A 26,787-nucleotide genomic window follows, 5' to 3' on the forward strand; every position below is an offset into this window, starting at 1 on the left:
GAAAAGAAAAGAAAAGAAAAGAAAAGAAAAGAAAAGAAAAGAAAAGAAAAGAAAAGAAAAGAAAAGAAAAGAAAAGAAAAGAAAAGAAAAGAAAAGAACTATTTCCAGGGTGCAACTCAGCTTATTCTTAGCCCTCTTAGCCCTTAACACATTAACCCTCTTCAAAAACTGACAGTTTTTGTCTATGCTACAGACATATCTATGGTTAGATGCAGGGTTTTATTTGGCAGATCATTTAATTTGGGCACAGTGTATAGTGTATTTCTCAAATGGGATTGGGGTGCAGAAATATTAAGTTTCCATTAGTTCTAGACACTAAGATTTATAATGTTTGGTATTCTACAGCACTATATATATGCAAGAAACAGCTAATAACAACTATTAACTTCAAATATAGTTATGCATACTCTGAACTTCTTCTAATGAGACTCTACTGTCTCCAGCTGGGCATCCAGAAAATGAGAAACACAGAGCTGAAGACCAGCTGTGAGAAATCTGGTTTTTTGTCATCTAACGGCACACAGGCGGGTATAGATCGCCTTCCATGTCACTCAGCTGCCTCAGGGATTCAGTTTTCTTTTCCATCCACCTCCTGCTCCACTCACTTTGTAACTTTAAGCACTGCAACAAATAAAGGTTCTATAGACTATCTCCCTTTGTACTGCAAAGTTATGATTTATCTCCATAAGGTATATTTAATCCTCTGAGAAAAGTTGTTTTCACGTGTAGTAACTACAACAAATGCCCTACATATGCAAAAAGGAGGCTGAATTAAATTTAATAAAGTGTTTTATTTCTGAAATGTTCTAACTCCTGACTGGTAACTTAGATGTTCTTAAGTTAGACATCTAGGTCTGTGCTAATCATCCATATTTGACTTACGGGGCAAAAAGGAAGCCCTTGGAGGTGAGGGAAGGTCAAGGGGAACTCAACACTTCCTAAGTTAATTATAATAGCGGCATGTTAGATCAAGCACCCTCTGGTGGCACCTGCTTTTCTCTCAGACTGTAAACAGAATATACCATGTCAGATTTAGCCCTCAAAGCTTACCCTTCTAAATTTTGTTTTTTAAATCTATGTTTAGAGCAGATTATTCCAACATTTGTTCATTGAGTACATCAGTACTTTAAAATGTCCACAAATGCTGTAGGTGTGCACAAATCTTTCTTTTCCTTGTCTTTTTCTGCTGCATGTTTTTATCTTGTTCTGCCATTCCAGAGGTCTCTAGAGAGGCCTTGGTATTTAATTTAATACTTCTGAATTAAAATAGAGCTCAATAAATGACAAAATATATTTTAGTGTACATGCTACTTCCTAGGAATGCGTTGAATTAGTATGCCTTGTTGGGTTCTCCCGCAGGAGACTGATTTAGTCTAATGATAGTGCAAGGTCATTAGCACAATATCAGCATAAATTCTGTTTAACCAATGCCAGGTGGTTAACTAGTTTGTGTTAATGTGTTGTGTGCATAAAACTGTGAACTCAACTCCTTTGTATGACAATGTGATCTCAAGAAAGATTTGGGCAGCCTGAATGTATTCCCACTAATCTGGAAACAGAGATAAGTCATTCTCACTGGTGCCCCTAAGGTAAGTTGAAGACTCTCATTGCCATCCAAAGCAGATTCAAAATATTTTTTCATAGCAAGCTGATTTAAAAACTGCACCTATTAAAAAAACAATAAAAATCTTAACTATGCTTCATGTGCTTTCTCCAATATTTTTACATCAATTCCATTTGAAAATCTGGTTGTTTGTATATTTTTTAATTAGTTGTAGATGGGTTCTGTTTTTCTTATGATCTAAAACAATCTTCTTTAAAATAAAACCAAAAGTGCAGAGTGCATTTTGCAACAAGGGTGACTGGAAGCTCTGCACACGGGTAAGTGCCCAGTATCAATATGGATTGGAGGAATGAATGGATTGAGAGCAACCCTGGGAAGAAGAACTTGGGGATATCAGTGGATGAAAAAATGGGCATGACCTTTCAATGTGCGCTCACAGCCCAAAAAACCAACCATATCCTGAGCTGCATCAAAAGAAGTGTAGTCAGCAAGGCAAGGGAGGTGTTTCCCCCCTCAATTCCCCCTTTGTGAGACCCCACTTGAAGTGCTGCCTGCAGCTCTGAAGGTCTCAGTGCAACCTGTTAGAGCAGGTCCAGAGATGGAGGCTGAAAATGGTCCAGGGGCTGGTACACCTCTTCTATGGAAAAAGGCTGGCAGAGCTGGCAATAATTCAGCCTGGAAAAGTCTCAGAGAGAATCCTTATTGACTTCTTTCAATATCCAATCCTTACTGACTTCTTTCAATATCCAATCCTTATCGACTTCTTTCAATATCCAAACAGGGCTTATTGGAAAGATGAGGGAGATTTTTTTACCAGGACCTGTAATGACAGGACAAGGGGCAATGGTTTTAAAGCAAAAGAGGGGAGGTTTGGATTGGATTTAAGGAATAATTGTTTTGGTTTTTTCCGTTGTGAGGGTGGTGAGGTACTGGAACAGATCACTGATAGAAGTTCTGGTTGTCCCACTACTGTAAATGTTGAAAGTCAGGGTGGACAGGGCATTGAGCAACCTTATCTAGGGAAAGATGTCCCTGCCCATGGCAAGGGGGTTACCCTTAGCTATCATTATTGTTCTTTCCAACTCAAATCATTCTATGATTCTATGATAAAAGCTCTGAATTTTAAGCCTCAGAGTTTTGCATTTTTGACTTTTTATGTTCTTGATTTTTCCATTTAATGATGGCAAATTATTGATTGTGAAATGACTGAAAAGGGTTCATTTTGCTATATCTGTGGAATACAGGCAAATCAGGAGTAAATACAACAATTTTGCTTCACAAAACAACAAAACTGAACTCAGTACCAAGAGGGTCAGCAATGGATAAAGGGTTCTCCATTCTGCATTGCACATTTCTCAGAGCAAGACAGAATCTTCCCCACTTATGAAGTGGTGTTAGAAAATTCTTGAGTGGGAAAGAAAACCAGAAAAAATAAGGGCTGAGGTTTTTGGATGATCAGATTTAGGAAGTATCTCCACTGCACATGTGTGCCCAGACCTCAAAAAGGAATGAAATTACCCATGAAGGAATGAAAAAACCCCAGGATCATGACTTGGCAGTTTTGAAACACTGTTGACAATATGAGTCAGTGGTGTTCTGTGAACTTAACAAAGGATTAAAGGCAAGCTGTAACTCGGGAGGACAAGAAAGAATTTCACATAACTAGAACGTTTAGTCCTCATAAGATCCTTAAAATATTTCAATAAACTGATCGTCTATGTGGCTGAATAGAGGAATTTACATAGGACCCATATGTATGATGGATGCTCAGAACTTCAGCTTTGGGAAACTGAGGGGAAATCTTCACTCACCAAAGGCAGATATTTGATCTCTTATATGTATTCTGAATTCACACAAACTGCAACACAGTAGAAGTTCATGTGCCATCTTTGTGGTGCCAAGACACGAGTTTTTGCTCTCAGGCTTCAGCATCAAGATGCATTTCAGTCTTTACCACAATGCTCCGGTATCTCCTAAGTTGTTTACAAGATAATAATTTACAGAATTTGAAAAATATTCCCATTCAGAAGACATGCTGAAGAAAAGAGATGGTGAAGTCAAGAGAAGGCAAATACATCTTGCCCCAGGGGAGAGAACATAGAGCAGTCCAGAAGGAATGTCTGGGCATTATTACACACAGAGAACCTACATCATATTATTCCTGTCTTACTAAAACTCATTGCTTTATTTGTAAAGTAGTATCTGCAACATGAGACAGAAAGCATGAATTATCATGAAAAATTCTGAGTCTGAAACCTCAGATTCTAGCGATCTCATACTATCGGCAGTAAAACATTCCTAGTATTTCTCTAAAATTTTAGGTGTCAGTTTTCTAACTCAAATGTATTTATGACAAATAAAATCTGACATCATTTTGACAGGTGGTAAGAAATTGATCACAGAAGTAACAAAAGTGATTATGTAGAAGATACAAGAATTTGAGGACAGGTCTTCTACTATTTCCAAAACTAATAGTTTCGGATTACTTCCATCCAAATATCTAAGACCAAACATAGGATTCTGATAAACCATTGTTGTTCATTTACACACAAGATCCAGATGGAAAAAAAAAATTAAAACCAGCCATTAATCACTTGAATTACCTTTGATTACCTTTGATGGTGGGTGATTCTCTGTCTCAAGATACTACAAAATTGATTTCCGACTATTTTAAAATCAAGTTTTAGATCTTTTTTTTTTTCTCTAAGATAACACACTTTTAAGCAAACAAAGCAGGAGGTCAGAGAGCAAAACAGTTTGTCTTATTAATGCAAGAAGTCAAACTATATCATATCAGAAAGGTCTCTTTAAATCTACAAACCTGGGAACAGGGCTACAGAAGAAATGCAGTCTTTTAGAAGCTAATACCTTTTAATTATAAAAAACTTACAAGAAAACATAGCCCACTATTTTAAAACCCGAATTTATGTCTAAATCCTGGTTCCACTGATAGAAATGGGGGGTAAAAATCCTACTTAGGAGCGAAGCATTTCTTATTTCATTATGGATTTTTTTCAGTTTTTGAAAGCGTGACTCTGAATATTGCATGCACACTATATGTCAATTAGTACTGTCACTAGGTACCAGGAAGATAGTCTGAGTGATATAGCAGATTCTCAAAATTTAATATATCAGCGTGTTCAGCTTGGGATATTGTTTTTTTCTCCCTTCCTGTGTGCATATTGGTGCAATATTTGCCACAACATTTGCAGTAGAACTATCCAAAAGTTACATAAAGCCAGCAAAAGTAATTTTAGAGTTGGGACCAGAAGCAGGTATACGGTGAAAGGGAGAAGGGCACAGCATCCTGTAGCGATGGAGACACGAGAAGGAAAATCAGAAGACTGCATAAATCAAAGCTGTCTGCAGCTGCTCTGAAGAATGGGCCAGACAAGTGACCTTGCACAGCTGGTTGATGGAGGAGGACAAACAGCAGCACCACTTGCAGGTCTGTGGTCCAGATCTAATGTTCAGTGTTTTAACATGAGATTCCACAAATCAGTGCTAGGTTTGTAGTGATACCAGGCAGCAGTGCTTATGTTTGATAGGTCTGATCACCTAAAGTGATCAGTTTCACTGGGGATTTTTTATGTGTGTTGTTGAATATCTGCCTGCAGCTCAAGTAGTAAATCTGGCCATAGATCCCTGTGCTGCACTTTTTTTCTTAACGTCATGGTGCCTGGGGCAATTTTCTTAGTAACACATGACTCTGCCTTTGTTTTCTAATTCCAGACATATACTGGCTTTGGTCTAATTTTCCTTAAATTCTTTTGGTCTTCCATCATGGTTACAGTTGTTTACTTAAGACATATTTTAGCAATTTTGAGATGTTTCTCCAAGGTACTCTATGTACCTCTGCTCATTCTTATGTCTTATTCACAGATTATAAACTGAGGGATGAGGTCATTGCCCTCACTTGACTGCCCTCCTATATAACAAATCACAGTGCCTGGAATTTATCCTTGGAGGTATATTTTTTTTAGTTGTTTTCCAAGAAACTGAAGAATCACTTAAAATTGTATCTGTGGCTTGTAGTATAGAACATAGGAACATGCTTTCCTCTTTTGCCTTTACAGATTTCCTAGAAATTATCAATATACCCCAAGAGTTCCTAAGCACAAACTGAAACCATTTGACTAGTTCTAGGAAAACATCAAATCTTGCCTTTCAAATTTTCAGTGGTTAAGAACTTGGATACTTCCATAGTTTTCCACAGAGAAAAATGTACCTTTTACTTCTAACATTGTCTATCTCCAGCTTTCACCTTGATACGTCATTGTCCACGAGACAGAATAGCCTTCTAGAATCAATATCCTACCTCCGGGAGGTAGCTTGACCCCTCTGATTTTCTCCTTGACAAGCTAAATGGCTTGTGATTTTTTTTAAGCTTTTCCCTGAGTGGCACATTTCTCAACCTCCAGCTAACCCTGTGGTTTTCCTCTCAGTGTTTCTCACTTTATTATGATCCTTCCTAAGACTTTATTCATAGGAACTTGAGGCAGCAGTCTAATAATAACAGAAGAAGGCATAATGCCCCTACTGTAACTTATATTCCCTTCTTTAAATAAGTATTCAAGGATCCCAGAGAAAACACACAGAGATTTTGGGTTTTGCTACTTAATCAACATAGTTCAAATGCTCTGGACAAACAGTGCATTTGTGCTCCATACACAAACTGTATGACTCTGAGCATCTCCCAGTCAACAAATGATATAAGAGATGGCTACAGACCATTGATTTCCTTGATAATTGACCCCCACAATTTTTGTCTGCATCAGGGCTTTCTAGGATAAAATACTCTATCCTATAACTACGAATGCATTTGTTCCCTGTACTCTCTCCATAGTCAGTGAAGAGAAAATGGACCTTCCAAACCACCCCAGCATTACTGCCTAAAACCTCTGGGCTAGAGGGCCCTCTGATGGGAATCCAATTCTCTCCATGAACAATGAGAACCTGTGTGACTGGCTAATACCAGGCACTTCCAGAGGACTAAAATGAGGTGAGGTGGATGCCACAGGCATTGGGCAGTGCTGCCAGTGGCTATTTTAAAGCATAAGCTGTGCCAGGGCTCAACTTTATGCTTATATTCAGTTTCTACACATCTGTGTCAATATATCACCAATGCTATAAATCATCCTATTGTTGCTCCCCCAAAGTTTTTGTCATCTTCAAAAGTCACCAGTAATAGCTGCATTTTTCACAGGTCGTTGTTGGAAATGTAAACCAATCCAGAAGTAAAAAATTAGCCTAAATGGCACTCGCTCAAAGAGAATCCATTTAATAATGTTACCCTTTTTCATAAACATTTTTAAGCCTGTCATTTAAGAAGTCTTGCAAACATTTAGTATGCATGGCTTTCAATTCATATGATTCAAATCATGCAGTACCAATTGGTGTGTTATGAAAGCCATAATTGGATGATACTATGCTTGTCAACCAGATTTTCAAGTTAGCATGGTAAGATTTTCCAGGTTGATTGAAAATAATTATATTATTTTCTTTCTAATTTCTATTAATTGAGTTTCATATCAACTGTGGAGACTTTTTTATTAGGATCCCAGTTAAGATGACCAATCTAAAATTACCTAGGTTATCAAAATTGTACATCAGTGTGTCCTTATGTGCAGCAACCATGACTTGCTATAGGTCTTCCTGTAGAAGCCACCTGATGCTTTACATTACCCCAAGCACTTAGAATGCAGATTAGCCAATGTGCTAGAATGTTTGCCAGAAAGTAAAGACCCAATGATATGCTTATAAAACTGTCTAAGCATAATCCAAACTTCTCTCTCTTTGATGGGGGTTCTATGACACCTTATTATAAAGATACTTTTCTGGGTTTTAGTGGGTCTAGTGGTTTTTGAAATGATCTAAGAACAGTAGCAACAGTCATTGGAATGCAGGCATTTTCTCCAGCACTCTACCAATGCATGTTAGTTTTGCTTCTCTGTTCCAAAATCTCTCTGTACACCTGTACATCAAATTGGAAAATCTGTGGGGGTTTTGATACTAGGGCTAAAATAAATATCTGATAATTCATAGACCTAGCCCTCTGTTTTGGGCTCCACAACGTTATTCCCTGTTTTCTGACCTGCCTCTTCTGCTACAGAAATATTTTTTGCTTTTAGAACAAAGAGTGGCACCATCCCATGCTTTGTACAGGGAGAAACAGAAATGTACTGTGATCATATGATAGGATTTACACAGGGATCCTCTTAGTATGTATCAAAGTCACTGCTGGTGGAATCCATTTGCCTGTCTCCATCAGCATCTAGTTTATGAGGTCAAATGGTGTTTTGCTTGAGAATTCTCTAAGCAACCAAGTATCCCTGCTACATAAACAGGAATTTAATCTTATGTACCACAACAGCATGTACTCTTAAAAAAACAAGACAAAACAAAACAAAACAAAAAACTGAGGAAATCTTACTTCTGTGCCCTGGTCAGCTTTAGGAAGTTTAAATTTATAGTCTCTATCAAGCCAGGGAGCATGTCAGCCAAACAGCTCTGGAGTGTTTAAGGCAAAAGCCTCTTTCACTCTTCTGTTAAAGCTGGACCTTTGCAGCCAGGGAGGCATGGGGCCAGAAGGACTGTCTCTAGACCCAGGTCTTGCAAAGACGTATGAATTTTATATAAGAAAATTTATATGGATGAATTTGGATACAAAAAGAGAAAAAACCTTGGAAATAGTGCCATTTCTTGACTGAATTGTGCAACTGCTCAGGTGCTGTCAAAACACCTTTTGTCTGACTTTTGGTTGGAAGGTAATCTGTCCTTCTTTCTCTTCCACCTTAAAATGGCCACTACCCCCAAAGAGAACCAATTACAGGTTCCAGCAGCCTGAATCTAAAAGAGGAGGGCCTGAAGGCACTAAGAAAGGCAAGACTTCACTACGAGTGGTAGTAAAGGTCAAAAGAGAGCTGGAAAGTTGGAATTCTATTGGTGTTTTCTGGCAGTCCCTTGTAAGGTAACTGGAGAGAGGCAGACACATTGACTGGATGAACAGAGAACATCTCCAAAGCTCCCCCATACTCATTCACTCTGTGTCCTCTATTTGACTTTCTGTTTCTATTAGGATGATTGAATTGGCCACCTTCCCTCTCCTCACCCTGCTTCCCCCCTCAAATGGGCACCTAAAATATAGGCACATCTGCTCACAGTGAAGCACTGCTGGAGCCTTTCCATTATCTACCACATGGGAGCAGGATTAGGTTCGCTGTCAGTTTTGGGGAACATGAAAGGGATAAAGAAGCATGAATTCTGCATAACAGAATTGCACCCTACTGGTTTCTTAAGACATACAAGATGTTTCAGTCCCATTGTCATCCTAGCATGCTCTTGGAAAAAATGCTTCACACAGCCAGAGGCAGTCCTCACAGTGTAGCAGGACTCATCCAAAACTCCTGATACAGCACCATATTGACATTCTTCTGCTAGTGATGTATGTTTCGTGTTGTTAAAGATCTGGCAGCGTGTAACAGTTTGTTAGACTGGCTAAGACTGCATAAAATGTTGTAAGAAATAAACTGAGTAGGGAAAAATTTATTAGAGAACTATAAAATCAAAAAACCTGAGTGTTTTTTTGTTTGTTTTTTCTCTGCAACTTCCTTTTGATTATTTTCATTGCGGCTAATGGAAAGAAAAAGAGTATTAAAGTAACTATCTGATCACAACCCTCACATACTTTTGGTTTAGACCTAAATTCTTCCAGGCAGTAATACAACTTTTAATACCAGACCAAATTTAATGAGAGTCTAAATTAATAAGAACTAACTTTTAATGAAAGGCTTTGGACAGTGATCGGCATGACAGAAGAAGCCCATGTATTTCTCCCAGGGACAACTGCGGGTTATTCACCAGTTGTCCCACTAAGTCTCCTCACCCGGCCTGGCACAGCTCGGAGATTTGCGTCATTTGGCCCAGCGATGACTTCTACGCGACCACCGCGGGCCCGAGGATGACGAGACCCCCGGGTGCGTGGCCCCTGTGCTGGCGTAGAGCCCTTGGCACGCGGCTCCCATCCTACCCATTCGCCGGGAGCCCGGCGCTCACTCCGCACCGGGGACAGCCCCCTCCTCGCACCATCCCTCCTACCACTTTTTTTGCCCGTAGTGGAGACGGCGCGGCCGGTAGCTCAGGGAGGGCCCGGGCACCGCTCCCGCCCCCTTTCCCCGGGCCCCCATTCCTCGCCGGCCCCCGGCGCGGAGAGCGGGGCGCTCCCGGCGCTGCAGCCCCCGGCGGCGGCTCCCGTGGCGCGGCGGGTGGGGCGGTGCGGGGCGCGGTGCGGCCCGGCTGCGGCAACCCCCGCCTGCTGCTGCTGGGCCACGGCCCTGCTGCACCGGGGGAGTGCGGGCGGTCCCGGCCCGGGCGCTCCGCACCTCTGCCGATTTCGGCCGGCCCAGAAGGGCAGCCGAGAGTTCAGCATGCAGGAAGTTTTGAGGCAGCTCGGAGAGTAACGCGGCGGCGGTGAGCGCTGCTTCGCGTGTTCTGGGGTTTTGCGCTTTTTTTTGCGGGGATTCTGCCTCCTTCCCCTCCCCGCATACAACTCCCCCAAACACACGAGCAACCCGCAACAATCAAAAAGTCCGGTAAGGGGGAAGACAACGCGAGCGAGGGAAGCACCCTCGGCGGGAGAAGAGAGCCCGTTTCTTCGCAGAGACACGGTCCCGCTCGCAGTTGGTCCCAATGCAACTGCTCATCCTCCTCCTGCTCTACGCCGTGGTCTGTGCGAACTTCTGCAGCCGTCAGGGCACCACCGCCCCTGCCCAGAGCGGATCTATAAAAGCCCTGCGGGCTTCCAACATCAGGCGAGATGGTAAGCGTCCTACTGCTTTATTTATTCCCAAGGGCTGCTTTTGCGGGGGAAGCCCTTGAGCGCGCCTCGGGGCTGCTGCTCCCCTGTCCCGGGAACGAGTGCCACATGCTCACAGGGCTACTGGGGTCGGAGCGGGTGGGGTCCCGTCCCGGGGGATCAGCCAGGTCGTGGGGTCGGTCTCAGGGGTCCGGTCCTGGGGTCCGGTCCCGGAGCGTGTAGCCAGGTGGCAGAAGGGAGGTGTGGGCTGAGGGAGCGACTCTGCCCGGCGGCTGCACCTCCGGGCGGTCCCAAACTTCTCGGGGCAACTTCGAGGAGGTCTCCCGGGAGTCGGCGGCACCCCCAGCGTCCCCTCTGGGCTGCGGGGGGCACCTCGCCCCTGACAACGCGGAGTGCTCGGTGCCGGCTGCCCCGGCGGGCCCCGCTGGGCGCCCCTCGGCACCCCTGGGCCCGTGTGCCCCGTGTGCCCGCCATGTGCGGGCGGCGGGGCAGAGCGGGGCGAGCGGCGGCTCTGTGGCGTCTCGAGCCTCACGGCGCCGCTGCGGGGGCTCTCGGGGCCCCGTGTCGGGGGCGCCGCCGTCGCCTCAGGGCTCCTTGGCGGGAGCGGGATCGGGATCGTCTCCCGGCCCTGCCACAGCCTCCCCGCCTTCGACTCCTGTAAGCGCTGTCGGCGGGCTGCTCGCCGGGTTAGGGGACTTCGTCGACCGGAGGGTCTGAGCCCGACGCTTGGTGTTTCCCTGGAACTGCTGGGCACTGCCCCACCAGGACTGGCCTCGTCCCTTGTGATGGCCGGGGATGGTGCACAGCCAGCAGAGCAGCAGCGGGCTCTCGGACACCGCCCGCCCCGTAGGAAGGGTGTTTTCAGCCTGAACTGCGGTGCGGCTCCCTCCGGAACCTGCCGGCAGAGGATGCCCTGGACAGCCGAGGTGCTGCGCAGGGTCTGCAGCGCAGAGTGTGGGACCCAGGTGCCTCGAGTGAACGTGGTCGTGTGCCCTGGCCCCACGGGGAATGAACAGGGAGACTGCATAAAAATAGCGCTGCTGAAACTCTCCTCTAAAATCCACGACTTTCAGTTCGGGAAGAGTGATGGGCCTCTGGCCAGGGAGCAGCCTGGTGTGCTCCAGCCTCACGTGGGAGAACTTGCTCTTGCACGTTGCCATGTACCTTCGTACACGAGGAGATGCGGGATGTTCTCCTTGCAAATGAACGGAGTTAACATCTTCCAGTCTTCAAGTTAACATCTACCAGTTTACAGCATTTATATATTTTATAAACCCTTTTCAAAAACCCAGTCACTTGAGCCACTTCCAAGACTGTATTTGCCAGTGTTTATTTTCCAGTATGTATACAATGCATGTAATGGCTATACAGTTGATTTAGGAGGATGTTTTTGTTTAAAGTTTGGAGCCATATTGAATTTAGTATTTTTTATGCCTTTCCTAGTCACTGAAAGAAGACTTAGAGAAGGTGGAGGATTTTTTTCTTAGAATGGAAATGTTGAATCGGGAAACAGGACAGAATTGCACTTCTTTCCGACACAGAAGTCAAATTTAATCTCATTAAAGAAAAATAATTTTGTGTTTGTAGTAAAAGTACATACTTGTTATTTCTGTTTCATCCTTTAAATGTTATTCCGTGTTTTATCAAGCTTCATGACTTATTAGCCTGCCATCTTCATAGAAGAACTGAGACCATCTCTGAACTAACCTAGGCAAGCTTCCATCCAGCTCAAACTTCAAACAAGATTTTACATTCAAAACTTAAACATCAAAATGTTCAAATGTCTGATCTTCTCTGTATAGTCAATGAAGAAATCATTAACCCCTTATATAAATAAAGTTTTCATATTAATGGCAGTATGATGGGTGTTTTATTCCTCAGAAGACTTCCTGTGGTAAAATTACTTCTTGGAGTGATGAAGAGAATAAGCCTCTGACGTGATTAGTTAATTGCTGTCTTCCTAGTTGTGATAATTCAACAATTTGATTAAGCTTTGTACCTTTAAAATTATCTGAGGCAACTGGTAGTGGTTGATCGTTGTGGGCACTAGGTGGACTAATACTGGGGCTGTTGGAAGGTTGCAGATCTGTATGTAATTACATCCTACTTTTCATCTTCACTGGGGCACATGCTAGTGAGACTTGCAGCCTACAGTGAATGTGCCCATGCTGAAGTCAGACACTTCTGCAGTTCTTGAGTGGATGCTATGGATGTGCTTAAGAGGTGACAGACTTTGATGAAGACCACATGCAGACTCCTAGCATGCTGCAGCCTTGCTCTCTCCCTGTTGCTTTTTCTCTGCAAAGGACCAGGTGTTCTGTTGTGGCCAGTGGAGCTGGGTGCGGGTTCCAACATTTAAAGCAGATAAGCTGTTGATCCCCCTGATTTTACTCAAATAAAACTGTTGCTTGAGTTCCTTGACTGAAGGTCTATATTTGTGCAGCCAAAGGTTTTGAGCGGTATTCCAAATGTTGCATGCATGTGACGAGCTCACAAGCAAATGCTTAGACCACAGTTGGCTGTAGGCCACTAATAGTATTTCTGCCTTTTATAATTTGCAGTGGTGTTTTTGTGTTGTTTTGGTGTGAAGCAATGATATGGAACAGCATGAAAGACATGTGAGTTGCGCTGCTGAGTCAGACTGTATTTTTTGCTTTGTAAATATTTGCAGACATGACAATACAGAACGGGATCTGAGAGCACATGATATATTGGGGTAAATGTGTTACAACAGTCTCTGAAAACTCACAGAAAAGGTAAAAAGTAGTTTAATATTATGTTCTGGGTTGATGTTCATGATTTTTAGGTTGTGAAATTAAAAGAGATACTGAAGAGGAAACAAAGCTCATTCAGCTTCAAAAAAATATCTTCGGAAATCCAAGACTACCTGCACATTTTACTAAAAAAGAAAAATTCTTGGAGTTACAGTTTTCTGTTGCTTCCAAGCAGGATAAACTAGTAGTACTGCATACACAGAATTTAATATGGAGGCTTGGTCTTGCTTCTGGCCAAAACAGATGTTTGCAGTGTGCATGATTCGTTATTCTTTCAGACTAAAAGAAGTTTGCCTATTTGTAATTGCTCTTACTTAAGACTGAAGTTGATCTGATAAGAAATCTATAGATGAGGGCAGCACATACAAAAAATTGCCATTTAATGACTACCAAACCTAACCAGACTGTACTTTCTGCTGAAGATAATAAGAATATAAATAACTTGCTTACAAGACATCCTCTTGTCCTAGTTGAAGGACGGTCATTAATGACTCAGCAGTCCAGTGGAGCACTAATCAATTTTTTAAAGTGTCCTGGAGGTGCCAGCAACATTTATAGCACAAGTACTGGTATTCACTTAGAGTGTTTATTAATGCCATTAAGTTAAGTACCTTGAAGTTCATCAGAATAACACAGAGGTCTTGCAGATGCTTCCATTGTTCTATTTTGACTCAGTTTCCCAGTATGCAGGTTATACTGCCTAGTTAAAAGAAATCTGTTTTGTTTCTCCTGTTTTGGTTGTTTATGTGTACTTGGAGATGAAAAGTAGAGGATAAAAAGTGCTAAATAATATTATTTACTATATAATGTCTAACTGAAACATCACATGCTTTTCCTTATCAGTTATTGAGCAAACATCTGCTTAGTCTAGGGAAGTATGCCTAGTCTCTGTCTTCAGACTAAGCATCACAATACATATTTTAAACTTCAAACTCCAGAGTTTAAAGAAAAGACAGAAAAGAACAAACAGCATAGTGTCATGCCGTTTCAGTATGTAAACAGCTGAAAGCCATGGAATCAGTATCTTCTGATGTGGATTTGAAACCATAACATCAGATGACTTGAGATAAGATTCCGAGCTCTTGTGGTTTTCATTATGAATCCAAAAAAACAAAAAGAGAGATTTTTCAAACTTTGCTTCACTTGTGCACCACCAAAATACAAAGAAAAAACTGTACTTTATAGTTCTGGGGACCTGCCAACTGCTCATGGCTCTTTAAGGGCCAGTCCAAATGGATGTGTGCCATTAACTCTACTCTCTTCTTCCCTTTATTGGCTTACGCCTAATCAAAGGAAAAAGTTTATGGTGGTTTTCTCTCACCAAATAAATATTAAGTGTCTCCTCTTGGGAGAAGATTGTGTTGTTTTCTCTTTTTTGCTTGTTTGATTAGTTGGTTTTTAAAGAAGGTAGGTTTAGATTGGATGCTTCCAACCCAAGCCATTTTATGATTCTATGATTGTATGGTATTAGGAGAAATTCGTTGTTGTGGATGTGGTGAGGCGCTGGCGCATGTTGCCCAGAGAGGTCTGTTCAAGGGGTTTCATCAAGCTGATCTAGTGCAAAGTGTCATTGCTCATGGCAGAGGGACTGGAACTACATGACCCTCAAGGTTCTTTCCAACCCAAACCATTCTAGGATTCTGTGAAATGTGTCTGGTATCACTAGTGGTACAGACCATCACTTTTGGAATGCACTTACTGAGTTATTTTATAATAGGCTTATATACATTTTTTTAGAGACTCTGGTAACATAAAATTGTGTCAACTGTAAAATGGCCAAAATAAATTGTTTTTTATAGGTTTTATTTCCCTGTTTTCTAGGTTTTGTATAGAAATGTGTATTCCAGGCTTCATCAGTTTAAAAAAAAAAAAAAAAAAAAAAGCCTTACTAATTTCCCTGCAGTAATGCACTTTGGTCTGCAATTATCTGACTTTGATGATGTCTCTTATCGGTATAATTAACAGTTTGGACTGAAATATCAAAGGATATTTCATGAGAATTCCAACCCTGACTCAGTAGCAAGCAGCATAGAGGAATTCTCTAAAGGAACTTGAAATATGTTTTATCAGGCAGATGTATATCATAGGGGAAGTCATTATAAATGCTTCAGTCTCATGAAACTTCTTGGTTTTCGTTTGGGGCTTTTTTAAGTATTACTATGAAACTGAATTAGGCCAGGTAATTCTTAAAGGACTGGAAGAGAAAACTTGATAGTTGTATTGCTTTGATTTGTAGAAACTGAACAGAGCTGAAAATCTAAAATAACATTGGGAGTTTTTTTCCACTGTCCTACCACAGATGTTGTGTTTCATAAAGCATCCAGGAATAGGCATAAGTAGAAAATTCACAGGGGATCATTAGTGCAGTAATATTCATCTTGTGCTTAACATTGACCGTCTTCATAATTCCGTTGAAGTCAAAGGGTTCAAGTCGTACAAGACAATGTAATAAGAAAACTTGAATAGTTTATATGTAAATGAGGTGAGTAAAAAGAACTATTTTTTGATGAACCAAGTGTACCAAGTATTTGCAAAACTAGGAATCGTAGAATTGTTTAGGTCAGAAAAGACCGCCAAGATCATCAAGCCCAGCTGTTTACTCAGCACTCATACAGTTGGCCTTGGGCCATTGATTCGGTCTGGCCAGATCCCTCTGCAGAGCCCTCCTACCCTGCAGCAGACCAACACTCCTGCCCAACTTGGTTTTTATCTGCAGGCTTGCTGAGGGTGCACTTGCTTCTCTCATCCAGAGCATTGATAAAGATACTGAACAGGACTGGGCTCTGTTCAGCTGACTTGCGAGCAGCCACCAGCTGGGTGTAATTGCATTCAGCACCATGCTCTGGACTTGGACAGTTGGACAGTGTGTATACAGTCTGTACACAGGAAATGGTGCACCTCTCCAAGCCAGGAGCATCTGGTTTCTGCAGGATAATTCTGTGGGATATGGTGTCAGAAGCTTTACTGAAGTGTCTTGGGACTGGCTGAGATGGAGTTAGTTTTCCCCACATCAGCCCTCACAGTGCTGTGGTTTGCATTCGTAGGTAGAAAGGTGTTGATGAGTGAGCAGTGCTGGCTCAGCATCAGGGCTGTCTCTCTTACATTCTGCCCCTATCAAGTGGTTGGGAGTGGGAAAGGTCCTGTGTGGGGACACAACCAGGCCCAAATTAACCAAAGGGGTATTCCATACCATATGACATCAGCTCAGATATAAAAGCTAAGGGAGGGAGGAGGAATGGGGAGCATTTGTTATTTTATAATGTTTTCCTTATGAAGCCATCACTATGTGCGCCGCAGCTTTGCTTCCTGGGAAGTGGCTGGATATCACCCCCTGATGGAATATAGAGAATAAACTTTTTTCTCTCTGTTTATGTGCACCAAATTTTCACTTTCTTTTGCTTTAGTAAAGTGCCTTACCTCAAGGTACAAGTTGTTTTCCATCTTACTTTCTCTCCCTTGTCCCACTGGGAAGGGATAGAGAGGCCTGGTGGGCCCTTGGTGTCCAGCCTAGGTAAACCTACTACATAAAGGCCAGGCAGACAACATCCACAGCCTTTCCCTTGTCCACTGAGTGGGTTGCCTGGTCACAGAAGGAGATCAGGTTGGTCAGTCAGGACCTGCCTTTCCAAAGCTGTGCTGACTGGACCTGATCCCCTGGTTGTCATGCAAGTTCTGCATGATGACACTTGATGAGCTCTGCCATGACTTTTCCCCTGCACTGAGGGTCAGGCTGACAGGCCTGTATTTCCGTGTGTGTCTTCCTTCTGGCCATTCTTGTAGATAAGTGTCACATTTGCTGACTTCCAGTTAACTGGACCTTCCAGATTTGCTAGCAGTGCTGGTAAATGGTGGAATGTGGCTTGGTGAGCCCTTCTGCCAGCTCTCAGGACCCTTGGGTGGATCCCATCTGTCCCCATAGTCTTGTGTCTAAGTGGTATATCCAGTCACTGACCATTTCCTTCTGGATTGTGGGGGCTTCATTCTTCTCCCTGTCCCTCTCTTCCAGCACAGGAAGCTGGATACCCAAAGCAAACTGGTCTTACTATCAAAGGCTGAGGCAAGGAAGACAAACATAACTTTGGCTTTTCTACAAGCTTTGTTGCTATGTTTTTGTCAGTTGTATTTAGCATATCAAAATAAAAAAAAAGTATATATATACCGTAGGCATGGCATGAATCTTTTGTACATGCATTTGCAGAATAATTGTAATTTTACTCTTTAGAATATTGTCTAATATAGCAAAATAGATATTCACCTATCACAGAATCACAAAATACGTTTAGCTTGAAGGGAACAAGAATGATCATTGAGTCCAGCTCTTAGCTCTGCACAGTACATCCCCAGAAGTCACACCATGTGCCTGAGAGCATTGTCCAAATGATTGTACAGAATACATAAATTAAGGACAGAAGCACAAGGAAGTGAGATTAAGTATGCTTGATATAGTTGGTTATAAATCAGCATTAAAATCATAAAAATATTGTACCTGGCAGCTTGTTTAGAGTACAAAAAAATCCCCCACACCCCGGTTCAATATAATTTCTTGAAGTCCTAGTTGAAGAGTGAACTATTAGGCCAATATTCAAACCTAACTTTTCAGGGTAGTTAAGGTCTTTAGATGATTCTGTTAGTTATGAAATTTATGGAATTTTGTTTGAAAGCAGTTATGTTTAATAATGTCTGTCAGTTTCTCAGGTTGCTAGTTCATAGTCTGAAAGTAATTTTCACATTATTAAAATTTATATTAATTGAAAAGGAACTTACTAGAAAAAGGATTACCAAGGCAGGTATTTCTTGAACAAAGTAGTATACAAGTTCTCTGCAATATGTTTCTGTCACTCCTTCTTCAGACTGTGTGTAAAAATCACATAAAATGAACATAGCCACAAAATGTTTATTATTTATACAGCAAGAAACTCCTTTGAGGAGCTGTAAATTAGGACAGGGAATGGCTTTATTTCATACTTCTAATATACTATGTGTACAAAAGATGCAGCAGTAGTTTGTGTTTTATACTCCAGTCTTTTCCTATGGATAGTCTGGTTAATATTAAAGTAAATCTGCAGCAAATGACAGACTGATCTCTTTAAAAACAATTAAAATATTTTACAGGACTGGCAATGAACACAGGGTAGGCTTCTGTGTGTGATACCAGAGTCCCAAAGGCCTCAAAATACCATCTCCTTGTTGTCTCCAGAGCAGTAATTGTGGTTTCTTTAGGTCACTTCCAACCTCAGCCATTCCACAATGGCATCTACTACAGCTGAGAGAGGAGTGGCAATGGGTGGTACACAGTGGTCCTAAGAGTAGTGCTTGCCTTTCCTACCTCTTCCATTCTGCTCTTCCTCTTTCCCAATCTCCCCCTCTCTCCATGTGCAGCAGTAGCGGGAGCATGGAGTCCGGTTCTCTACATCTGTCAGCTCAGCTGTGTCCCTTTTCCTTGCCATCCTCCTCCATTCCTTGTGTAGCTGCATTCAGTTTTGCTTACCCAGCTGAGAAATCTTGGGTTGACTCTCAAAGATTTTAGCATGATCCCAAGCCCAAAGGGCCACCCTGGCTTGCTCTGGCTTTTGTGCACCTGCAGGGATTTGACATCAGGATACTAAAGGAGTCCTAAGAAATACCATGAAGGTTCTGTGTTGGCATTCTCTGTAATAAGAATTTTCCCACTAATGCAGGGAAATTTAGTAATTTTTTAGTCACTTGATTCAAGCTGTATTCAAAAATTGCATCCAAAATTCCTGCTGTTTATGAAATTTATTACACTATACCACATTTTGGAAAAAAGGCAGCACTTTAATCACTGCTTCTGGTGAGGTTCTCTTGTCTGAAATACTGGATTGCATAGAGTTATTTGGCAGTTTGTTTCAAATCAGTCTTCTGTTTACAAAGCTAATGAAGTGTCCTGTTTACAGTGTGGAACTAGATACTTTCTTTTGGGAGTTTGGGTTTGGCTTTAAAATTTTTGGTAGTGAGTAAATCCTACATAATCTCGAGCTTCCTATTGTACTTGAATAATCTTCAGTTTCATGTTACCTTTTTCATCTGTATCCCATTCTGTGTAGTCAAACATCCCACGTTTCTGCTTTGTTAATTAGACCTCTGCTTATTTGGAGATGGTGCAGGAGGACACACTTTTACCTTCTGCTCAATTTTCTTGCCAATGTATTTTATCCTTGCTGTTCCTTGGGACTTGATGATGTTGAGATTCTGTAAAACAATTTATTAAGCACTAGGTCCATGAAAATCTTGAAAAATAGCCATCTTGACTTTTGTTGCACTAAAATCAATGACAAAACTTTCATCAGCACTTCTCACGGCAAGGCTTGGCACACAGTTCACATGAATTAATACATTCTTAGGAATTCAGTGATGAGTTTGTAATACAATCAAAGACTCATAGAAATGTTACGTTTGAGAAGGACCCTAAGATTGAGCCCACATAGCATCGCAAAACCCACCATATCTCTTAGTGCCACATGTACACATCTTTTAAATGCCTCTTGGTTTAATGACTCAAATGCTTCCCTGAGTAGCCTGTTCCAGTGTTTGACGATCCCTACAGTTAAGAAATCTTTTCTAATATCAAATCAAAATCTCACTTGCTGTTGCTTCATGACACTTGCTCTTGTCCTATTGCTTGTTACTTTGGAGATCAAGTGGCTGCACCCTCCTTTCAGGGAGTTGCAGAGAGTGATAAGGTCCCCCTGAGCTTCCTCTTCTCCAGCTGAACATCCCCAGTTCACTTGGCCACTCCTCATCAGACTTGTGCTCCAGACCCTTCCTGAGCATTATTTCCCTTTGGATGTGCCTCTGCACCTCATTTTCTTTCTTTTAGTTAGGGGCTTGTGTATGGTACTCAAAAGTTAAGATGTTCAGTTAGTGTCCATACACTGAGACAAACCAAACAAATCCTTTGCACTGATAGAGATGTAGGGGTAACTGATGTAGTTACAGATTGTGTAGCAAAAATACAGAACAAAGCTTTGAATTCAAATGTCCAGTTTCTTTTTCTGCTGTACTGACTACCTTATGTGTCACCCACAGGATATCCTACAAGTGACTTCAGCTGCAGTACACTTCTAAACATGACCATAAGGAAACATGTCAGTCAGTATTTTTCAGTCTCTTGCATTGTTTCTGTTTGTTTTTTAAAGAGGCTCCAAATGTAGTATGCAGGGTTTTTGTTATTGTTTCTTTTTGGACCAGTTGCAAAAGATTTTTCTCATAGTTGAATGTATTTCTAATCTGATGTGACTCATAAAGAAAGTGGCTTGGGGATGAAGCAGAGACCCAGACTGGCTAGAGAATGTATCTAAAAATAGATACAGGATCTAAATATAGGATCTAAAAATAGAATGTTGATCACTGAAGGTACTGTGGGATGTGGAAACCCTTTATTTACCATTCTACCCTTAATTTTTCAGCCAGTTTTCCTGAAAGAGAAATCCTTTGCCTTAACAAACCAGTGACAGTAATGCTGACTGAGAACAGCAAGCAGGTGGTGATAATGCCTTGGGATTCTTTGTGGAGATGGACCAACACAGCTTCTTAATCACGATACCACAGCAGGGATAATCACTGATAGGAGTTATTTCACTCGCACATCCAGATGCCAGTAAAAGGGTTTAAGAGCTCCTTGGAGAAGCCTACAGAGAATTTGCTGCTTTGAAATTAATAGAAAGCCCCAAAGTTACGGCACTGTTTCCCTTTGTGGATCAGATTGTAAGCATGTTCCCTTGCTCCATTAGCCACGTTCACATTGCTTTGTTAGGTTTCTGAATGTCAGTCTGCACAGGGGGATGCTGGTTTGCTTCATTGCTGTCCTTACAGTGTGACCTGGGGTTCCCAAACCCAGCAGTATCACTGCTACTCTAGTAAAATGTCTTTGACATTATGAGAAGGGGAAAGAAGGATTCTTTGGTTTTTTCATCCTCCTAATGGAAAACTTTCTGTACCTGAATAGGCTTGGTTTTATTTTTGTTTGGAATTAATACTTGTCAGCCAGGAGAGCATATTGACATGATAATAATTTCTCACCAGTTCCTGTCATTTATAAGATCCTGGAAAATTAAACTCTTCTTTTTAAGCAAAATACAGAATTCTTGTATCATACATAGTAGTGAACTGGCTGCTTCTAGTATGTGTGTGGTCTGCTGTTACATAATTAGTATGTGCAAACATTTGAACCTCCAGAGTCAGTTCTTGGACAGTGATGCCTCTGAGAAATGGCTGCAGTGACAACTCCATCCTTGCAGAACCTTTGAGTAGTGTTAAGGTGTCTTGAGTCTGTTCTTGGATGGCAAAGCATGCATACACACTTCTCCATACATACAGCCTGCCTCCCAACAGAGCAAGAAATGACTGATTCTCTTGGCCGTGTGACAGCGTAGAAACAAGTATCAGTCCAGAAATAAACTTGTGTGCACCACAGAGGAACCTCATGCTATAGTCCAGCATGCAGCTGAGGACTGATCCTGTACCTGTGTTGTTCCCACACTGGCAGGCAAAGGAGGATGAGAAGTGGATCAGTATGGCTGTTCAGCCTGCTCTTTCCCCAGTCTGGTCACAGCACACACAGTAAGCCTTTCCTGGGCAGTGCTCATGCATTTGACAATGTATTTCTGCAGGCAGTATCACTATATGTAAATACCTTTTGTTTCATTGTAAGGGTTGAGCGTTGGCAGCTTGGGAGAGGCAGAAGTGCCACCCACAGCCACTGTTGCATGTGGGCAAAGAGTGGAGATCCTTACCAGGGTGCAGCTATCCTTAAAATGCTGTGTGTCCTTGCTGCCTGTGTTGTCCTACCTCCTGTCTACTTTCCTGCTCAGAGCTGCCACTGTTTTTGCAGATTGAGAGCTGTGTGACATACTGAAGGAGAATAACAGGGCACATGAATAGACAGTTTTGGGGAACAAAGAATTACACAAGATGACAGTGTGATGTCCTGTATAAAAATCAAATATCTTGATTTTCACATGCTTGCCTGAATATGACTTCAGTGGCATGGGAGTTAAATAGCGCTCTCTTCTCCAAAGAAACCCTAGAACAAACCAGGGAAAGCTATTATTCTGGTTTTGTTACTTTGCACTTTTGTTCCCTGGGTTTGGTTTCATCTAGAGCATAAGGATATAGAGGAAGGTCACGAAGAAGAAATCATAATGACTTGATATGTCAGTTCAGTTTATTTTTTTCAGGAATGACTTTAAAGGCTTTTTTATCAATGTGTGCAGGATATTTTTCAAGGCTTGCAGGAGTTCCCTTTTATTGTACAGGGATCTTGTCTCAGGATTTGTCTCCAATGATTGTGCTATTTCCTAATTCTCCTGATATCTTTTGTGCCATCATCAATCCTTGCAGGACCTAAAGTTAAACCTTGTTAAGCAGATTGCTTTTAAAGCTTACCTTAGGCAAGGGAAAAAAGTGTCACCTGTTTTTCTTATCAGAAATGAGGCAGAATGTATTTCTGTATATGCTTTTACAGTGAGGTGATTGCAAATGTAAGTATGTCATTGTAGTTTTGACAATTAATTGCTAGCACATCCATTTTAAAAAAGTGTTTGAAGGTACCTTCAAAGGTATTTGGCCAAACCAGAGCAAAACTACTGTGAGCTGCCTTGTTTCCTTCTAGGGAAATACCCAGCCTAGTCACCTAATGCAACTTATGCTTCCTTTCTGTTTCCAAAGGTGGGAGAGAAGCAGTTCCTTCAGTTACTTATTATAAATCAGTATTCTAGATTTTTAAATTTTTATTTTACATTTACTGTGGCTAAAGAAAAGCCTGCTCTTAAGACACAAACCATTATGAACTCCACAGTATTATTATCTTGCTAACTTAATGTTCTTGCTAGTTAAAAATTGCTTAAAATTGCCAGATAAAATAGAGGATGCAATGCTAGCACGTGAAGCCAGGCAGTTCTCTAAATTGGTTTTGACAGAGGTTCCTGTGCGTGCAGCAGCAGCTGGCAGAGCTTTTCCCAGAGCACGAGTGGGCCTGGTAAAAGAACTGGCTGGAAGAATCCCAGGGAGCTCCCACTGGGGGCTTGGCTGCACTTCTGTCAGAGAGCTACGTAAGACATGCAAGATACACTGTGCCTGCTTATGATGGACACTAATAAAGTGTTCTTACCCATAATTGCTGAATAATTGCACATGGAGTGTCCAGTTTTTCCTGCACATATGCACAGCATTTCTGTTAAAAAGCTGGTAAATTCTGACTGTCTGATGCTGATGTCTGAAGCTCAGAAAAAGAAAATTGAGAATAGAGTGGCAATACTCAAAGCTGAAGATTTCTAGAACATGTGAAATCGCCACATTTACTGTATTCAAAACAAATCACTGCTCTTACAAACTTTTCACTAATAACGTGCTTTTAAAATAAAGCAAATGAAAGCAGCCAGGAAGAAAGCAAGCATCCAAGCATCAGATATATTTTCATTCCAGTTTTTGCCAGGGCATAACAGGAAAAAAAAAAAAAAGAAAGCACAGTCAGATCGCTGAAGATGTGGGTTTAACCTGAGACATACTTTTTGAAAAAGAATTTTGAAATCACATTAGGTAGAAAGTTGAATTGACTGCACAGCCTTGTTAAATGTTCAAAATAAAGAAAACAGATGAACTAAAAATGACAATTTTTTTTTTTGTGGTGGTGGTAGTAGTGTTTATGTTTTGGGTTTTTTTGTTAGATGCATTGTAAGTCCGAACACAGCAGGACTGAAGGCTGAAATCATGCATGTTCAGCCACGTACATCACTGACACTGTACTGAGTGTCATAGGGAAGATGAAGGAGCTGCAGCCCTGTCTCACTTTCCCAAATAATCTTCCCCTTGGGTGTATCAGCACAGTGCAATAGAAGGGCTGGTCACTGTAAATATTTGGTAAGACAGAGGCCAGAAGGAGTTGGATAGTGTGCTAAGACTCCTCCTTACTCCCTGCTGAAGTAACTGCTTCATGTATTGCAGGTGAATGTGGAAGGGCATCCTCTTGTTTCAGTGTGCACTGGATGGGGCTCCCTCCTGCCTCCCCCCGTGTCTGTTTAACTGAAGCCACAGCTTAGCCCTGTTGTCAGCAAGCAATCTGATATACCACCAGATTTGACTTTTCACAGTTCCTCCATGTGCTACTGCAGCTCTTGCTAAGAAAAAGATGTCCCTGGTCATCGGGTCCATCCCTGATGGTTGGACCAGATGACCTTCAGAAGTCCCAACCAATTTATAGTTATATGATTCTCTGAAAAACAAATGATGTGTTCAGTCTGTATTCCTCACTGAGCTGTGTGGGAGCAACAGTCTGTGTATGCCTCATGTGAAGTATATTTTGTGCATTTGTTTGTCAATGCATGCCATTTTTACTTCCCGTGTAAAATGGACACTAGGTGTAGATCCTATCTTCACCTTGTTCCCATGACTGGGAATAATGCAATTTTAAGCGTTGTGTGATTGTGTTCGATTTGTAAATATGTAATTGTAATGATGACCTTATTAATGTGGTGTGATTTCAGCTGCAACTCACCTGCTAATAATGCACAGTAAATAAAATGCTAATCTATTTTACAGTTTTTTGTGTTGTGAAAGTTCAGATAGTTGGATAATTTAATTAGCACTATTTTCCCCAGTACACTGATTAGTTTCTCAAATTTGTCAAATTTCAGACATCTTTGCTGAAAGTAGTCAAACTGTAGTGAAGCTGATATTGGTGCTGTGGCTTGAGGTCTGTCTTTTCAGTATTAACTGGTATCTTTACATTCATACTTTATGAATCCATATATAACTTTTATTAGAGAAGAGAAGGAATAGTGTATCAAACAATCATGGCTTTTCTCCCTTGTGCTTGACAGAGGAGAAAGAAACATCACAGAAACGTGAGAGAGAATGTCTTCACGTGTGCTTCCCCTCTAGATCTGGTGTATGAATGCTGTCCTGTATGCAAAGAAACATTTGACTGAGGAATACAGTATCTAGGATTGTTATCTCATAAATCCATCAGGATCATGCAGTCAGTACTGGGGCTGATTCTAATTTAAAGTATGTAAATTATGAGTTACTCTTCTATTATCGATATTATCCTTTAATGGTTACTGTCTCTGTCCTTACGATTATTCTGGTAACTTCTAAACTGAAAAATGAATACCTCAGACAGCTCCTCATAAAGAAATCCTCTGCTGAAATATGATTCAGTCTTGCATTCATCATGCCAGTGCTGGGGGTGTTAAGTGGAAGTCTTAGCTATGGAGTCTTCTCTGGAGTTCTCTGGTTTCTAGTGTTCTCAAGAATCTAGTTTTAAGACTTCAACCATATTCTCCCACCTTCTCCCACATCCTGCTTGTCTAAGAGAGGTGGTTACTGTGCATAGTAGCTAGTCTGTCTGTGGAAAGGTGATCTAACAGTGTGCAGTCTTGCTTGATTCTAGTGCAAATATCTGTTTCCATAGAGCATTACAAAGATAATATGCAGTCTCTATGCTGTAACATTTACATTTTTTCCTTTGGCTCTTCCTGTCAGAATAATTTCAGAATAATCCTTTTCTGTTTGCCTCTGTTTTGCAAAGAATTCTTGCTATGGACCGAGTGACATTGTCAGCCAGTGAGTAAGTTTATATGTCACATAAAGTTAGAATTCCTCTCAAATAAATGCAAAGTTTCATACAATCAGTCTGTTTCACAATCCCTGGTTGTATACATGGTCTTAAGCTGATGCTGATCTCTCAGTAGGGAGATCCTGGCTCTGAATTCAGGTGTCAAAATGGTACATTTTTGTTAATAAGGCCTACAACCTCCTATTTAAAATCTCTGCAGGACTTTTTATTTTCTGACAGACAATGAAAAGCAGGTCATGCTTTTTTTCTTCTATAAAACTAGTTTTGGAGTTATCTGGACATAAAGCTTCAATAATACAATCCTAAATGTGTTGTTCCTAGGTGTAATATTGGTTTATATTTCAATGAATATCTTTCTAATCCTATGTTGTTTTAAAGAATTGATATCATATTGTCTTGATTACATTAGAAGCTTTCTGAAGGTCTGTTTACTTTTTCTGAATTTTTTACATCTGTTGCATTGCAAACTGAATGCTGGTGGTGCTGCTACACTCTGGAGAGTATTCTGCACAAATCTCCATAAATCTTCAAACCTTTCTTTGTGATTATATATAAATATACTTTTCTTTAACCTAGGGCTCAATTGTGTAGTAATAGCATTCTTAATAAAAAATGCATGCTAACTAGTTTGAAAAAGAAACCCATTTGAAATCATGGCAGCTTATTTGAAGGTGAGCAAAATGTAGTACTTTGCAAAACGTAAGACGTGTTATGGATAACTGCAAAATGCTTTCATTGAAATCTGTCAAATTCTACTTGAAATATTTCTGTTTTCTTATGTATGAATGAAATTTAAAACTATTTTTATCTCTTGAGGTCAGCCTAAGTTCTTCAGCCATAGCACAGTGGGATGCAGTTCATTAAATATCAATAAGGACCACATTTACAGTAGATTGAATAAATGTGTTGGAATTCCTTTTTTTTTTTTCCAAAATCTGCAATCTTCAATTACTACTGTACAGAAATTTTGCTTTCATTATTCCTATTTTCAGTTTATCTGACAGTTGTAGAGTGAATATCCATTTTTCATTTTGTTCTG

The 26,787-nt window shown here is 41.2% G+C and overlaps 1 protein-coding gene across 4 annotated transcripts in view; it reads left to right on the forward strand.

Moving 5' to 3' along the window:
* The first annotated feature begins 9,837 nt into the window (after positions 1 to 9,837).
* Positions 9,838 to 26,787, forward strand: part of PDGFD (platelet derived growth factor D) — a 142,820-nt gene continuing 125,870 nt past the window's right edge. For all 4 annotated transcript variants that reach the window (XM_015639080.3, XM_015639098.2, XM_015639091.3 and 1 more), the window contains exon 1: positions 9,838 to 10,382. In XM_015639080.3, the coding sequence (XP_015494566.1) occupies positions 10,253 to 10,382 (130 nt within the window). In that variant the 5' untranslated portion in view covers positions 9,838 to 10,252. The remainder of the gene's footprint in view (positions 10,383 to 26,787) is intronic.

The sequence above is a fragment of the Parus major genome, chromosome 1 (genome assembly GCF_001522545.3).
Source record: "Parus major isolate Abel chromosome 1, Parus_major1.1, whole genome shotgun sequence".
In the NCBI taxonomy this organism is placed as follows: Eukaryota; Metazoa; Chordata; class Aves; order Passeriformes; family Paridae; genus Parus; species Parus major.